At 47.0% G+C, this 17,929-nt stretch overlaps 1 protein-coding gene across 1 annotated transcript; it reads left to right on the forward strand.

Moving 5' to 3' along the window:
* The first annotated feature begins 6,493 nt into the window (after nucleotides 1-6,493).
* Nucleotides 6,494-8,892, forward strand: LOC119654128 (retinitis pigmentosa 1-like 1 protein). The gene is made up of 2 exons (XM_038059291.1): nucleotides 6,494-8,051; nucleotides 8,195-8,892. The coding sequence occupies exons 1-2, from the start codon at nucleotides 6,494-6,496 to the stop codon at nucleotides 8,890-8,892; spliced, it is 2,256 nt and encodes a 751-aa protein (XP_037915219.1).
* The last annotated feature ends 9,037 nt before the right edge of the window (nucleotides 8,893-17,929 follow it).

The following is a 17,929-nucleotide window of genomic DNA, read 5'->3' on the forward strand; positions in this document are numbered from 1 at the left end:
ATATTTATGAAGAGAATCAAAGAAATCATTCAAAAGAAAAAAGGGTTGAATGGGTTCGGATACACAAGAAAAGTTTTTTGATTACCCTTAAGAACCCTCTAGATCATGTCGACTTACACCTCCCAGTAGTAGCCCCGGATAGCCATTGGATAACCGTGGTATGGTGAACAAACATGAGCAGCGTCCTAACACATACTCTTCTAGAAAGATCACAGAATCTGGCGAGTGCTGTAAACGGCTCTAATGTCAATGAACCATTCGGGTATATCATCATCATCATCAACGGCGCGACAACTGCTATCCTGTCTAGGCCTGCTTTAATAAGGAACTCCAGACATCCTGGTTTTGTGCCGAGGTCCGGTCTACCAATTCGATATCCCTAAAAACTGGTTGGCGTCGCGACCTACGCCATTGCTCCATCTTAGGCAGGGTCTGCCTCGTCTTCTTTTTCTAAAATAGATATTGCTCTTATAGACTTTTCGGGCTGAATCATCCTCATCCATACGGATTAAGTGACCCGACCACCGTAACCTATTGAGCCGAATTTTATCCACAACCTGACGGTCATGGCATCGCTAATAGATTGCCCCAGGACTTCATAAGACTCCCACAATGCTTCTCTACAGTTCTGCGCCAAGTGGCCTTGGGGCGATCCACACGACGACAATCTAGAGAGAGTGGATTCCACTACATGGCATAGCGAGATTACCGCTCCTCTTTAATATGCGACCTATCCATTGCCACTTCTACCTTCCAATCACTCCGCGTACGAGTGGCAGGCTTATGCGCTGACCAAGTTATTCGATCGACATCTTCGATGATCTGTCCATTAATGCAGACAGGGAGAGTACGGTAGCCCGTCCGATTGAGAACCTTGGTTTTGTTGGTTCTTGTCAGTTCAATTCTACTTGCCTCTATTTCCAAATCTAGAACCATTTGACCAAGGTCCATGACCCGCTGATAAGGGCGAGAGATCAAACAGATAGCACCAGTGTAGTCGAGGTGTTTGGGGAAAGAAGTCATGGTCCATTGAACTCCCCAACATCCTCCTATGGGTGACAAGATGCAACTCTGGCGGACTCCACTTTTAACTTCAAGTTCATCTGAGATTTTACCCTGGTGTACCATGTGACATTTTGTCCCATCACATGTGGCTCTGGTTATAGTTATTCGTTTCTCCGCAATGCCCTGTCAGGGTAGAACACGCTAGGTACACTCCCATTCTGATCGCGCTGTCGAATGCTTTCTCTTAATCGATGAAAACTATATAAAGCAAAGATTTAGTCACTGCACACTGTTCTAAAACGATCCGTAAAGTGTTAACGTAGTCAATGCAGGAGGAACCAGAGGAGAAACCAGTCTGCTCTCTTTCGAGATGTTGTTTGATGCCCTCCGCAGCAAAACCCAGATTCCCCTCCAAGCGTCATACTTATAACAAGTGCCCTTTTTTGTAATGCTAACGTACATCTGCTTCTTTCACTCTCTGGGAAAGGTCTAGGCTTCCCAAGATTTTCGTACGAGTGGAAGAAACAGAGCTTTAGTAACTGCAGGTAAAGAGATAAATAACTCTGTGAGGAGACGGTCAAGCCCAGCGGCTTTACCCCGTCAATATACATAACCGATTTCTCTTCTGCTTCTTCTGCGCAAAATCCCCGTCAATATATTTGCCAAGAGCGTCAGCCCATACTTCTGCGCCGTAGAGCAAGACAGACCGCATTGAACTCATCAGGAGACGTTGTCTGCTAGACGTATAACCCCCAATTTTGCCCACTAGCCCACTTGAGGCCGAAACTTCAGCTGCAGCCTTGTTCGCTGCTGCTTTGATTTCCTCAAAGGAGCTCATCTTCGAGTCAGGAGTCAGACTAAGGTGCTTTACCATTGCTTATGGCTCGATTATCGATTCGCCGAACGATATGGGACGCAAGGTCGGAATTATCTTTTAAGTCAGCTTCGGTTTTCTCCATTCTCCCTCATTCGCTTACCCGTCGCACCCCCCGACAGTGCGTCCAGCAACAAACGGCGCGACATCATTTGCATAACCAACCCGGCGCGACTCTTTTGGCATGTCGAGTTTAAGTAGACTTACATAGGCAGCGGCCCAAAGGTCCGGCCCTAGGATGGATCCCTGCGCTACTCCGAACGTGAGCTCTATCCTCCTCTGACCATCTAGTGATTCCTCAAATATTCCCTCAATATCTGTAAGACATAGTTCGGCACGTAGACATTATTATCTAGCATATTATCTAGCGGCTAGGTTTTTCCGCTCGACGAACGGCATCCACGAACTGCGTGACGGCATCAACTGTGAATCACCCTACTCTAAAACTGAACTGCCGTGGGGATAAGTTTCCGTCAGCGCGTATCGTTTCAGCAAGTCTACTTCTGATGACCCTTTCGGGCAATTTCCCAGCAGTATCAAGCATACAAAGTGGTCGGTATGAAAACGGCAACTCAGGGTCACCTTTCCCTTTGCTGATCAGCGCAAGCCTCGCCAACTTCCAAAGAGCAGGGAAAATGCCCTCTTTCAGGCAAGCGTTGAATGTCCGCACCGACGTCTCTCGTATGGAGTGCGCAGGGGATAGTGCCCTTACAATGCGGTCCATCGGCTCGGCGGTAAGAGAACCGGAATCCGCAGAGCCCCGATTTTTCGGGTTACTAGTTTGTAACCGGGACCCCACGTGTCCACATTCACCATGTGGACCAGATCCCACCAGCAACGAGTCTTGCTCCTGTTTATTGCGCTGCCGAGTCTCCTTTTGGCTGATCTGTACTCTGTCATTATGGTTCATGCACCTCCCGGTCGTTTAGATGTTGTGTCAAGTAACGGAGTCTGTGACACTTCCACCGGGGCTCCGCAATTTCGGCCATTCACCAATACATAGAAGGTTTGTCAAACCTCGATGCCCTCCTGGGCATGGAAGCTCTGCACGCCGTCGTTATCAGGTTCATATCTGAATTTACAACAGTGTCAGCTGCAGCGGCAACACCCCCGGAGTACCCTCCAGTACGGCCCCACTTATTCCAATACAAACCTCGGTGTTCATCTTCGCGGCGTTCCATGCACAGAAATAGCGCCGGAGTGGTGCGTACCGAGAGTTTGTGTTTACTTCTTCGAAGCAATGTATTGATGGTCCCTTGCCAAGAAGTCTTCCAGCACACGCCACCCGTCCACCAGCAACACCAGTGACTCCGACGCGAAGGTTACGTCTGGGATGCTTCCCTCGCCGCCTGGGCACCGGAACGTTGGGTTGGCTTACCCCATTCAAATGTCCTTGTATCGAACTCACTACCGACCAGGATCCGCTTTTCTGTGCCAAAGATAGCGATCCAGAGCATCAATCCTGCATCGAAAGTCCGTCATCATCACATTCGATAGACACTGAAAAATGTCACCCATAAACACTGAATCGAGACAAAGCCGTCTCCCCGATCTGGGGGAAAAACCCTACGGTGGGTGCCCACGAGATGGAAGTGGTACCTGATATACCAGAGTGCCATGAAGTTGGGTTGTTGTTTCGGTACTGATCACTGATGAGCACTAAATCAGCTTCAGTCCCCGCAGCGAAATGCACCTGCAACTCGTGAGCGGTTTCACTCCGGTGTATATTGATTTATATGATAGGATGCGAATCATGTTGACCGCGTCCTAGCTCTTTCTAGTTCTCCAGTTCTGAAGACTGGACACCGCGCCGAGCCCGCAGTGTGCGCAACGTTGTCATCAGATGTGTCACGGTTGCTGCATAGGATGCAACCCTCTCTTTCGTCACAGGTGTTCGCTTTATGGTCTACTTGACCGCATTTGCTGCATGTTGCCCTTCTGTCGGGTCCCCTTTAGGTTCCAGATGTCTGCCCATAATCCAAACATCTGTAATATTTGGTTAGAGGGACTCGCATTCGTATCCTTCACTTTACCCAACCAATTCTGATTTTCCCGCTTTTTAAAAGCTTCCTCGCGTATTGTTCTGCAACTGCCACCACAGCGAGTTTTGGCCTCGGAAGTTCGCAGAAATGATAACAATCCGGTCATTGGTTCCCTCCGGACATTCGCGTTTGTTGGCCTCTTCTGCCTTGTTCTTTTTTGTCAGCCAGTCGAAGTCTCGGATCTTCAGAGAGCACGTGGGTTCCAGGCTAACCAACCAAAGCTTTCCCTCCTGACTGCTTGACAGGACGTCCCTTTATTTGCTGTCCTCAAGTCTAATTCGACTGGGACTCCACTACCCTTCGTTTTTCAAATGGAAGACAATTCTGCTCCGCAAGTTTCTGGCTTGATCTTGCAAACGATGTTTCTGAGGTCTTCCGCAAAGGCTTAATAAACAGAGCTGGCGGTATAGTCCTCCTTCGTCTCCCCACCTTTTTTTGGTGCTCCACCCTCTATGTCCACCTTAATTTTAAGCTGAGGTTTTTTTGATGGTGCTTTTTGGTGTTGCCTCTTGTTCCTCTTCGCCTTCTTCTTTTGAGCCCTGGAGAGTACTTGAGCGAAATCTCCTTCAGATGCCCCTTCTTCCTTTCGCTTCTTCCTCAGTTCGCTCTGCAACGCGCTGTCTGCGATCCGTTTAGCACTCGCAGTGTTCTCATCGGGAAGCGCGGTTGTTTTTGCTTTTCGCTCATTTTCTCTTATTCTCCATATTCGCCGGAAGTACGAAATTCTGTTCAGGAGCTCCTTCAACTCCATCAGTCCGTTTTTCATCCCTTTGCTGACGTTTTTCTGAAGGAACGTCACAGATCGCAGGCGCTTCATAACTGCCTTTCCTCTTGAGTTTTCGCCAAAGTAGTCGACAGCGCTCCAATTCGGCTTATATTCGAAACCTTCTGGTCAGAGTCAGCAGTTTCCACTGTACCTCTTTCCGCAACTACCCGATATCTCGTCGGGGATGTCAGCCCTTGAAGGGTCCTTCCCTGGGTGTTAGGGCGAGAGACACATTTTCATGCCTTGTATTAACGCAGCCTACTCATTATCTATCCCCACTATATCCTCGTTCGAATTGTTAAGCTTTTTACCATCGTATGCAAGGGAGCGGGCCGCAATAGTCAAGAACTGGTATATCCTCGGCGAGAAAGCTCCTACCCCAATTCCCTGAGGCTTTACCTACGAATAGCTGATCCCGTATTTGACGGACGGATCAGCACTCGCTCAGGGTCAACAAGGAGTTGTCGACAGCTCCGGGGACTCCCCCCCCCCCAGCTCCGGGGACTCCCAGGGGGCCCCGGCGTGTATCGGTCACTAACAGTTCGCTCTTCACCGAGAAACTTTCTCGAGACTACTACCTATACCAACTAGAGGATCAGAACTACTTGCTCGGGCATCTCGGGGACACCACTCCCCGTATCGTAAGCGACCCGTTAAGGATCGTCGACGACTGCTGAGGGATCAGCATTGGTTACCATCGGCAGCAAGGACTCTGCCCACAATACTTTATATTGGAAAATTATTAATGCATCTTAAACATGACCAAGCAAGAAACAGCATCCAACTGGGTAAATTTATTTAGTTTGCCAAACGTGCCTGGAGATTGCATTTTTAAAACCAGTTCATCTGAAATTTGCAAGGAATTCTTAATTTATTCGTGATAATGCCACATTCGTCATTATTTTTATTTAATAGAGAAATATTTGAACAGATGCATTCTTAGGGATATTTTCCAAAATGGGATTGTGTTGTTTTCAAATGCTTTCGGATTTTCTGTATAAAAGGAGCGAAATTAACTCTACTTAATCAGTTCAAGTTTCATAGTCAGAAATCGAGATACACCATCGACTCAGTGATTGTGGTAAGCAAGCCTAATTACTGTACTACCCTCCAACCCTATTCTCAATAGGATTTTTTTTTTGTAAAGATTTGCATATTAACATTGTTTCCCCCGTTGCTCATTTTATTGAATAGAAACGATATATATATATGGTTGACATTTACCTCCTGATGGAGTACAGCGCGTCAACCACATTTACGAGCGGTGATTCCCCGAAATGTCCTTTAGCTCCCCAAAGACTTCAAGAGATACCTGCACTCCTCCTCTACTGTTCTGCGAAAGTGCTTTTGGGGCGACCCACTTGTCGATCTTGTGAGAGGGGGTTGCTTCACATTGCATGGCCATCAATGGAGTTATCGCCCGTCTTCTAAATGTCACCTTCCCACTACCACTTCCATCTGCCGATCACATTGCGTGGGGGAGGAGGACAGGCCTCTTCGGTGACCAAATTCTTCGTATGGAATAGGGAAATGGAAGCTCCCATTGTTTTATCGGAAGATTTATCGAGTGGTGGTACTTTCAAGCCGTTCTTTCTGTGTATGTGAGCCCTTTAGGGAATTTAATCAGAATATAATTAAACGTCAGTTTTAACCTTTACGTGATGAAACCTTATTGACAAAAACATTCAAAAGTTTACTAAATGGGCTTTAAAAAAACCAAATAAAGATAAGAATGGACTCCCCTTATCATCCACATCCGTTTTTTCAAAATTTTCTGCTAATTCGTCATTTTCTTCCTTTAGAATCATGAAGCCACTTTATGTACTTTTTGGAGTCCTACTCCTTACTACTTTGACGGTTGCGAAGCTGGACATCCGCAACCGATTTGGTATTACACCGATCGTGGAAAAACTCCAAGAAGCGCATGATCGATTGCACGATAACATCTTCGGGGAAAAAGTAGTGGATTCACCAGCTGCCAGTGAAACAGCGGACAACTCTGACGGAGCTGACACCCCCGATGCCTCTGAAGATGCACAACCCGAGTCTGAGGTATCCACTGACGATGAGCAACCAGAGTCTGATGCCCCCCCTGACGAAGCACCTGAAACACCTGCTGGTGACAACGAAGAAGCTGACCCTCAGGTCGACATCCCTCATCAATCTGGGATTGCACCGATCTTGGAAAAATCTCGAGAGTTCAAAAATAAATTAGCAGAAAACGTAGAAAAATTGCAGGAAGCGGGTCAAAAACTTCAGGACGATATTGTGGAAAAATTGCGAGAAGCACATCAAAAACTTGAAGATGGCATCTTGGAAAAGTTGCAAGAAATCCGTCAAAGACTGCACGACGAAACCGCCGAACCTAAAGTTCAACCGATAGTGGAAAAATTGCAAGAGGCTCGCCAGAAACTTGAAGATGACATCATGGAAAAATTATTAGAGATGCGCCAAAAACTGACCGATGCTACTGTCGAAAATAAAGTAGCCGCGAACCTGGAGAAATTGAGAGAGGCACGCCAAAAACTTGAAGATGACATCCTGGCAAAATTGGAAGAGGCGCATCAAAAACTTCACGATGGTATCGCCGAAAATAAAGTAGCACCGATGGTGGAAAACTTGCAAGAAGCCCGTCAAAAGCTTGAAAATGACATCGTGGAAAAATTGCGAGAGATACGCCAAAGACTGCAGGATGAAATTGAGGAAAATAAAGAACAACCGAACGTAGGAAAATTGCAAGAAGCGCTTCAAAAACTTTTAGATGATATCTTGGAAAATAAAGTGGCACCGATCTTGGAAAAATTACGAGAGACACGTCAAAAACTACATGATGCAATCTTCGGAAATAAAGAAGTTGATGCCGCTGATGGTTCCGATGCACAACCCGACTCTGATGTATCTACCGACGATGGACAAGCCGAATCTGATGTTCCTACTGACGATGCGCCTGAAACACCGGCTGATGAAAATGGCACTGAAGATGAATCACCAGCACCAGAAGAATCTGAACCCGAATCTCCGGTAGAGTCCAATGACTCTGTTGCCTCCGACGCCTCTAACGATGCACAAGAAGAACCTATTGCCGCTGCTGACGATGCACCTGAAACACCTACTGATGACAACAATGTCGATGAAGAATCTCCAGCACCAGTCGAATCTGAACCCGAATCTCCAGCAGATTCTAACGACCCTGACGTTTCTGACGCATCCGATGCCTCTGAGGGTTCTGACGCCTCTAACGATGCAGAAGCCGACTCTGATGCATCTGCTGATGACGAGCAATCGGAAACTGATGTACCTGCTGAAGACGCACCTGAAACACCCGCTGATGACAATACCGCCGACAAAGAATCACCAGCACCAGGTGAATCTGAACCCGAATCCCAGCAGACTCTAACGACTCTGATGATTCTGACGCCTCCGATGTCTCCGACGATGCACAACCCGACTCTGATGCACCTACTGATGGGGGACAACTGAATCCTGATGTACTCGCTGATGACGCAGCTGAAACACCTGCTGATGATAATAATGCCGATGAAGAATTACCAGCACCAGGTGAATCAGAACCCGAATCTCCAGCAGATTCTAACAATTCTGACGCCCCCGCTGATTCTGACGCATCTACTGACGATTCACAACAAGAGCCTGCTGTGGCTACTGACGGCGAGCCTGAGAAACCTGCTGAAGATAACAATGCTGACGAAGCATCACCAGTTCCAAGCGAATCTGAACCCGACGGGGCACAACCCGACTCCGAAGTATCTACTGATGATGGACAACCGGAGTCTGCTGACGAAACACCTGAAGTTCCTAACGCACCTGCCGATGGCAACGACGCTGAGGAAGCATCACCAGCACTAGGCGAATCTGAACCTGAATCCCAAGCAGCAGAAGCTGATCCATCTGAGGAAACTGGAAATCAACCTGATAAACCAGCTCATAAACATCATCGTGGATGGCGCCGTGGAGGACACCGTTGGGGCAGACGAGGAGATCGCCGTTGGGGCAGACGAGCAGGTCGTCTTTGGGGTAGACGAGGAGGCCGACGTTGGAGTCCTCGGTTAATTCGTCCTTGGCAGGCACGTGTACCGGGCAGTCAACAATCTGAGAAGCCGAGCATCAGGAATTTAGCCTCGAAAGCTCTTAAGGCAAGGCAAGCAATATTGGGTCGTGCCATAAATAAACTTGAACGTCGAAATTAACACGATTAATTACGACGAAATAAATAATCATTATTTATCAGCAGTAGAGTGTTTCAATTCTTGGGCTAATCGGTGTCTTTTCCTGCTGTTACTTCTTTAAGCGTCTCAAAATATTACTTCAAATGTACTGAAAATGGCTTTATAGATGTATTCACTATAGATAAAGAGAAAGCTTAAAAATGGTTTTGGTAAAGAAAACTGGAAATTTGACATACATTGGAGGAAAGTTTTTTTTTGGAAAAACTAGATGAATTCATCACGGTTAATATGCCAAATTTGACCGAAACCAAAACGTATTTATGATCGCCAATTGGAGAGAGAGTGAGAGCTGTAAAATGGCATACCCGCCAAAGTTGAAAAAGTTTGAAAAATGTACAGAAAATCTGACCCTAGTGGAAAACATTTTTGTTTTTTTTTTTAAATCGGTTCTCTATCTGTCTCTTTTTCACTGGAAGATCCTAAGCTTTAAAAGTCGTTAACTCCTGCCAGACGGTTATGTTGGACTTTTACCCACTCCCTCTATTCTCCCCGTAGGACTCCCATATGGCATTATGTCGTGGAGCTGGATCAGAATTTGGCCTGTATTCGTGTTTACGATCACGATCCTCACTCGCTCCTTCTTCCGGCTGGCTTCCTGCTGCTTAAGCTACTTATGGATAGCTGCTATCATCTTTTGGACTGCAGTCCAAATCCCCTTCGGTTTCAACAAATGATCGATCATGTTTTCTGGTGTGAAGTGCTTCCTAGTTGTAACCCTTAATTAAGCCCTTTGAAACGCGAACCTCGGGCACTAAAATAAAACATGTCCTGCGTCCTCTATGATGTTTGAATACTTTGGGTAATCTGGCGAATCGTCATGTCCAAATCGATAAAGGTATGCTCGATAATTTCCTTGTCTGCTCAAAGCTTGGTTAGATCGAAACCTACTTCGCTGTAGGGTCTCTCGATCCATCTCAGAATAACCCATATGATTCTGTAAGTCCATTGTCCTTTCTCTGACTCGCTCCGCCTCTCTTGCCACTCGGCAATAAACTCACTCCGTGCAAACTGCCATTCACGGGCAGAAGATTCGTCGCTGAGGCAATCTCAATCATACGGATTATGTCCTTCTCTCGCCAGGAAATCAACCGGGGTGATTACTGGTATCGCGCACGTACGGCTATTGTACTCTAAGCGGGCCACGTTCGAAGTACACTTATGCATTACGCAGTTCCTATCTTTCTCTTACTTGCTTTATTTTCCAATGCATCTGCATATAGTAAAATCGAGCTGACCACCCTCGAAGAGTCGACGGCTCATCGTGAGACCACCTATATTTGACAGCTTTCTTGCGATCACTGCTCCAGTGTACTATGCCTTGGCTGCTGCACACTTAGTATATAATTTGAACTTTAGCCTCCAATTGATCATAACGCTTGGTGATAAGTATTACTTCTGTCTTATGCTCTGCGAGCGATAGGCCACAATAGCATTCTTCAACCAGGAATGTCGCATGACGCTTGACTTCTTCGAAGAGGCGTGCAACAACCATCACTCCAATGTCGTCCGCGAAACCAATGGAGACCACATCACTGGGCAGGTTTAGAGTCAATACTCCGTTGTACATAATAATCAACAAAAGAGGCCCTAAGACGAATCCTTGTAGGACTCCACATGTCGTTCGGTATGATTTCACTCCTTCGTAGGCAACGATATGCACAAAGTACTTGGGCCCGCCTAAGTTATTTAGGGACTCAAGTATTTTGCTCCATCTCGCGGACTTGAAGACACTCATCGCACCGAGTATGGTCCCAGCACAGCATTTATCCTCTCAATCGGAACCTTAGCTGAGTTAGCAACCAAGTTATCCGCTTCGGCCGTGGACCTCCCCTTTCGAAAACCAAAACGGCTTTCCTTTTAGGCAATCGGCAGTTACCTCTTATGGACTATTTGTTCGAATACTTTTCCAGCATTATTTAGAAGACATTTCGGCCTGTAAGACGAAGCTTCAGCCAAAGGTTTACTTGGCTTGGGGATTAGTATGAGTTTCCGGTTATTCCATCCTGTATCTTTAAAACATGTGGTAAATGCCTTTTATACAGGTAGAAAACGTCAAAACCACAGCCCGGACCTTAACCCACTAAAACCACCTCTCTTCACCCACTAAGCCCATGGAACTATCTAGAGACATTACATCATGGGGCGGGTTAAAGCCCTACAAGCTTACTCCTACGGTGAGAATTGTTCCTTCCCTGCCGCTTTTTCGTAATCGTTCTAACCTTCGAAGCTCCTCCTGATACAGCTTATGCGACAACTAACTGCATTCCACACCTCTTGGGATACGAGCATTTGCGGAATCGTCTTCACTTGTAAGGGTCTGATCAAGAGAAGTTGAAGCTGTTTCCTCTCATTTGCAAACTCGGACATGCGAAGAGGATGTGTTCCGGGTCTCTGTTGTTGCTTCGTGTGACGTTGTTTGGAATGTGCTAGCGACTTTTAACGCACTCAGATGTTACACTGAAGATACTTTTCTCCCATACGACTGAATATTAAGGGCTTTTATCAAAACTGGTGGTGCGTACAGTAAAATGGATGAACACACTCTGGCTAGAAACAGCCTCTTCCGGTGGTTTGGGTCCTACAATTTTAGACATCATTCCAATTAATGCAGTTACAGCTGTCATTGTTTTTCGCTGGGTTAGCTCAAGTTTTCTTGAAGTCCTTGAAGGTCAATCGATGATTCAGCAGGTTTGGGCTCTATCACATGTTGTCCCATACGAAATTGTAGAATTTCTTTCAGTTTACGACAGCTGACCAACACAACCTCAGTTTTGTGTTCCGCCAACTCGAATCCATATGATACCAACCAACCCTTAATCAGTCTAACCGATGTCTCACATGTTCAGGTAATATAATCCAGGTGTTTGTCTACTACAACAATTGTGATGTCGTCTGCATAGCCGATATGGGTAGCTTATCGCGGGAGTTTGATGCGCATCATTTGGCATACATTACCTTTCAGAGCAGTGGCCCCAGTTCTGATCCTTGAGGCACTCCGCCGGTTATCGAATTTTAAACTGGGCCTACGTCGATTTCATAGAGGAGTTTTCTATCCACGAAATAATTCCTGATGATTAGCTGAAAATACGTGGGAACATTCACCTGGCTTAAGGATCTTATTATATGCTGCCGTTGTACTGAGTTGAAAGTGTCGAGGGTGATGATGGCACAGTACTTTTTGGTACTGCTCTGCCATCTTATACTCGCAATTGCTTCCTCTGCCAGATTGACTACTCCGTTGACAGCATCCACCGTGGATCGCCCGATGCGAAAACCGTATTGTTGTGTGGACACGCCTCCTGCTTCCTCCACAATTGGGAGCAGCCTGTTCCATATAAAGCGCTCCAGCAACTTTCCCATACGGTCCAGCAATAAAATGTGTTTTGCAGCAGCATTAGCCTTTTCCACTGAGTCGGGAAGATGCCCTCTTCCAAGCAGGTATTAAAAGTGAAAACGAACCACTCTGGTCTTGCTTTTACCCCCGCCCTCAAAGCCAGATTTTGTATTCCGTCCAACCTGAGTTTTTTTAGCTCCTACCTTTTCCCGGATAATGAAAAACTCATCCTTTGTTATACTTGTAATATCCTGTATGGGAGGCTCTTTTTCGACGGCAATAGAGCATTTGCTTTGCTGTGGGAATTCTTCGCAATAAAACTGAGCACTTTATCTACGGGGCCCTGCTTCCTTACAACTTTGCCATTACCGCTCTACAGGCTCTTCCTCACGGGTTGGCATCTACCAATTCGCAGAGTTTTTAAAGGAATTCCGTTTACTTTCACGGATTGCCTTCCGCAGCTCTCTTCGACTAGTTTTGTACCTCGTGTATGTTCACTTTTCTGCTCACCATTTGTGCGTTGGTAATTTCTTCTCGGTTTCGGTAATCTGTAAGCGTTATTTCTGCGCCTTGGCATTGAGGCATCACAGGCTGCTGCCATGTTTCTGACAATTTGCTCAGATTTTTCACTCACTGTACCTGTTGGTGTGGAACTATTCTTAAATACCTCAGTGAGCAGTCAAACATCTTTGAACTCCACTGCTTCGTCCGGCATGACTTTATGTCTTTCGGATGCCTCATTCTCCTGTTCTCCACTACACTAAACAGTGTAGTTGGATAGTCGCTATGCGTGTAGTTTTCACTAACTCGTCAGGTAATATTCCTCATCAACGCGTAGCTTCCAAAGGTAATATCTACCACTGAACATCCTCCCTTTCCGGAAGGGATAGGTACTTCCGATATTAGCAAGAACAATGTCCTGCGAAGAAAAAGCTTCCAGCAATATGAGCCCCCTGTTGTTAGCAACCTTGCTTGTCCACTCGGTAGACTATGCGTTGAAGTCACCGGCGATAACAATACGGGATCATGCGCTTGCGTCTAACGCCAGTTCATGTAACATTGGCTTATATTCCACGCTTGTTGCACTTGGCGGAACATAGCAACTATAGACATGAATATTGTTAATTTCAACTCTTACCAACCCATTACCAAGTGTTGCGGTTATTTCTTCAAACACACATAGCAGGAGATATTTTGTCCCGAAACCTACAGACAACCCATCCGATCTTGATTTTGCCACCATATGCTTTTCGCAAGCTGTTTATTGAAACTGCCGCGCCAGTTCTCTTCAAATGTTCATCCTCGTCGTGATCTCGTCAAGGTCCCTGGACAGTTATTTCGTGGGTTAACTGTCTCACCGTCACTTCCTCACCTAAGGACCTACCAACCAAGTTCTGGTAATTGAGTGTCCTTACGTCCTACATCTTCCGAAGCTGCAGGAGTAGTTCTTACTTCTGCGTTCTTCTGATCCGTGTGAAATTGTCTCCGAGGCCGCTAAGCGGGGGATTTGCCGTGACCTTACGCAGAATCTCTGCGCAAGAGAGGTCACCACTTCTTTCGATAACAATGGCTGCTTCCTTAGTTTCACTTTACTTAATTGCAAAATCAGCAATAATGAATACCTTCTTTAGGATAGACTTCTGGTGGCCTCATGCCCGAAACTCTATTTAAGAAAAGGCGTAGCAACTCCAGTTGACCCTGAGCCAATGGTAGTTGCTGCGTTTTCGTCCAATGGTAACCTCTGTGCTTATCAGTTAGGGGTTCTAGGACATTTCATAGTTAGATTTTGGCCCACTGCACTGTACAAACCTTTAGGAGCATTGGCAATACGGAGTAAAACACAGGTGTGACTGTGAGTACTAAAAATGGATCGAGGACAGATAGGGACCCACCCGAATCTGAAGCCAAAACTTCGGAGGGATGCTCCTAATATCGAGACTCCAGTCGGCCAGCGGATTCCTCGCAAGGAATTCAAGATATGCTAACCGTAGAGCAGGGGTCAGTGTTATTAGAAAGGTGCATAAGGCGTCAGGGGGTCAGTAAGAGGACTGACCACCCAGAGGAAAGACGCGGAATGACAGCGAATAAGCACAGAGACAAACAAGAAAATAATACAATGGAGATGAAATTAGAAGAGCTAGTAACAGTACCCCCGCATGTTGAGGCATCAGTTAGACTACCGGTACACTTGGCACAAGACACCCTCGGTCTGGCACAAGAGATAAATAGCGGTGCCTACGTTGGAAATAGTTTATTGCCCGTAATAACACTTCCCAGTCGTGAATAGTACAGAGACTGAGGTTGAATTTAAAAATATACTATTACTAACTGATCCGCTTGAGGGTTTTTTTTTTTTTTTTTTTTTTTAATGGATGGAGGTGGAAATCTTAGAAAGACGCTGCTGCGCCAGGTTGCAGCAGTGTGTGGGATTCACACCCACTAAAACCACCCTCACTCTTCCGCACCTCCCCGCGGGACCACCGTGAAGTATTACTTCGCGGAGGGGGCTCTGGTTCGCTATACCAGCTCGTCCATGTCACGTCTCCGTCGCGCCGCCTTCTGAGCTCGATCCAACTCCAGGAGTTTTGTCTGCACCACGGCTACTGTCTCATTTACCGCCATCCAGTTTTCCTCCGACTTCAACATCTCTTCCACCAGGTTGGAGGGCCCGATGTCCGCCCCTAAGGTGCTGTTCAACCTCCTTTTCTGCTGCAGAAATCTGAGACAATGGAACATAACGTGCTCCGGGTCCTCGAGTGTAGCACCGCATTCAGGACAGTTGGGAGGCTCGTCCAACTCGAAGCGATGCAAGTACTTCCTATAGCCACCGTGTCCCGTAAGGAACTGTGTCAGGTGGTAACTCAATTCTCCGTGCTTTCGGTTGACCAATTTCCCGATACACGGGATCTATGTATGGGTCCACCTGTCCTTGTCGGAGTTATCCCATCGTTGTTGCTACTTGCCACACAACTCTCTCCTGATGGCTTTTCGGAAATCCGCAAGCACCTCGGCTGGATTTGCCTTCCGTTTTTCGTAGAGCCAGTGTGCCTCGCTCGCTAGAAGATCTATAGGGATCATTCCTGCGATAACACCCTTAGCGCAATTGGCCGGTATGCCGAACATATCTTCCTCCGGTTGACAGCGCGTTCCAACGCTCCCGCCCAGACAGGGGTCGCGTATAGCTGGATCGACCTCACCACTCCCGCGATGAGTCGCCTGCGACTATACTTTGGCCCTCCCACGTTAGGCATCATCCTTGCAAGGGATGAGCTGGCATTTGCTGCCTTCTCTCGCGCATAATCCAAGTATCCCTTGAAACTCAGCCTGGCATCGATCATCACCCCCAGGTATTTGACAACCGATTTTGAGACGACCTCACGATTACCAACCTGGATGGTAACCGTGTTTTTCTTCCTACGGTTGGTAATGAGGACCGCCTCTGTCTTTTCGTCCGCCAGGTCCAGCTTGGCCATTCGTAACCATGACTTGATGGTATGAATGGCTTCATTTGCATAAAGCTCCACGTCCTCGGGATGCTTTGCAATTGCAACTACCGCCAAGTCGTCCGCAAAACCAATCAGCGTTGTCTCCTCCTCCGTCGTACATTATGTTCCACAGCAGCGGTCCCAATACAGAACCTTGAGGCACACCTGTTGCCACAATGTATTCCTTCGGCCCGCCGTCCGTCTCGTACCAGAGAAGTCTGTCCGAAAAGTAATTCTCGATGAGCCGAGCCAAGTAGCTAGGAACACCCAGTTTGGCCAAAGCGCTCTTAATCCAGCCCCAGCTGGCTAAGTTAAAAGCATTTTTGACGTCCAGCGTTACCAGAGCACAGCATTTGCCCATGGCCATTGCATTTCGAGCCAATTCCATGACCTTTGCTTCTGCATCGACCGTAGAACGGGCTCGCCGAAACCCATATTGCCGCTCTGAAAGACCACCCGCAAGCTCGATGAACGGGAGCAGCGTATATCACCCTCTCCAACATCTTCCCCATATTGCCTAAGAGACAAATAGGGCGATATGAAGAGGGCACGCCGGGTGGTTTTCGGGGCTTCGGTAGCAAGACCAGCTTCTGCCTCTTCCACTGGGCGGGAAACACTCCTTCCGCCATGCACGATTCGAATGTGCTTGCGAACCACCTTGATCTGGCCTTGGCCGCCACCTTCAGAGCCCTGTTCGGAATTCCGTCCAATCCCGGAGTCTTGCTGTCCCCAATACGTCAGCAAATTTCCCAAAGTTCCTCTTCGGTAACATCAGGGATCGAGAAGACGTCCTGCTGAGCTGCCAGTTGGGGTTCTCTTTCGTCCTGCTCCTGCTGCGGGAAAAGAGTTGTAATTGTTTGCAACAAGAGCCGTGGGCATGTCACCTGAGGTGATTTTCGCCCGCGGATCTTCTTCATTGCAACTTGGTAGGCTGTACCCCACGGATTCGTATTAGCCTCCATGCAGAGCTTCTGGTAGCATTCCCGTTTGCTTCTCCGAATGGCCTTCTTAAGGTTGCTTCGCAGATCCCTGTATTCCTCCTCACGCTCCTGGTGCTCCGGCCTTCCCCTTGTCCTGTGGGAAAGTCTCCTCGCTCGGAGACAAGAGGATCTCAAGGCAGCGACCTCCGTGTTCCACTAGTAGTTTGGCCTCTTGCCGTGGTGCAAACGTCGTCGTGCATCGTAGCGTCGCATGCTTCGGTTACACGCTGAGACAGCTGTGTGACCCTTTCCACCGCTGTTCCATCCGGATCATGGGCTCCCTCCAATGCGGCCAGGAATGTCTCCTCGTCGAAAGCTCCGATAGACCAGCCAACCGCCTTAGCCTTTCTACCTCCAGAGCCCGCTTGAGGGTTATGAGGAAAGAAGAGGAAATTTCTATTAGAGAATTATGTAACTAATGTCATGAAATATTCCACTTGAAGGAGGTAAATTAGCCTATACATGTTAGAAAATGGAATAGTCCAGCTAAGTAAGAGCCCGTGGAATTCACCACTATTGATGGTTTCTAAAAAATCCGGGCCTAACGGAGAAAAGAAATGAAGAGGGGTGGTCGATTTCCGTAACCTAAATGAGAAGACCATAAACTCATAGACTCCTTCCCGCTTCCCCGAATAGAAGACATAGTGGACCAGTTAATATATTTATGGTGTTTCTTCACACTGGACTTAGCTAGTGGATACCATCAAGTGTTAGTGTACCTGAAACATCGGGCCAGGATCGCTTTCAGCACAGATTACGGGCATTACGCGTTTAATCGGATGACGTTTGGTTTGAATAGGCACCAGCAACATTCCAACAGCTAATGAATTACGTTCTTCCTGGACTACAGGGCCTGGAATGTTTTGACTATCTAGATGACATAGTAATTTATGACAAATACCTAAAAGACCACAATCGGAGACTACGAGCTGTGTTCGATTGATTAAGAGAAATTAACTTGAAATTACAGCCTGACAAATGTAAATTCCTTTGCAAGAAAGTAGTGTACCTAGGACATGTCTGGTCAGAAGAAAGAACAAGGCCAAATCCCAGGTTGGTAGCAAGCGCTAGAGAATGCCCACAGACCGCGAAAGTAAAACACTTCCAATCATTCCTGAGATTAGTCGATTATTAGCGGAGGTTCATTCCAGACTTCTCAAAAATTGTCCGACCGCTTACAAACTGGCTTCGGAAGAATG

This window comes from Hermetia illucens, chromosome 4 (genome assembly GCF_905115235.1).
Source record: "Hermetia illucens chromosome 4, iHerIll2.2.curated.20191125, whole genome shotgun sequence".
Taxonomy (NCBI): Eukaryota; Metazoa; Arthropoda; class Insecta; order Diptera; family Stratiomyidae; genus Hermetia; species Hermetia illucens.

What these genes read in the sequence shown, in the direction of transcription:
- LOC119654128 (XM_038059291.1), top strand. Translation starts at nt 6,494, where the DNA reads ATGAAGCCACTTTATGTACTTTTTGGAGTCCTACTCCTTACTACTTTG. An exon ending in CAAAGAATCACCAGCACCAG is followed by an intron (nt 8,052 to 8,194) that starts GTGAATCTGAAC and finishes CTGATGACGCAG; the next exon opens with CTGAAACACCTGCTGATGAT.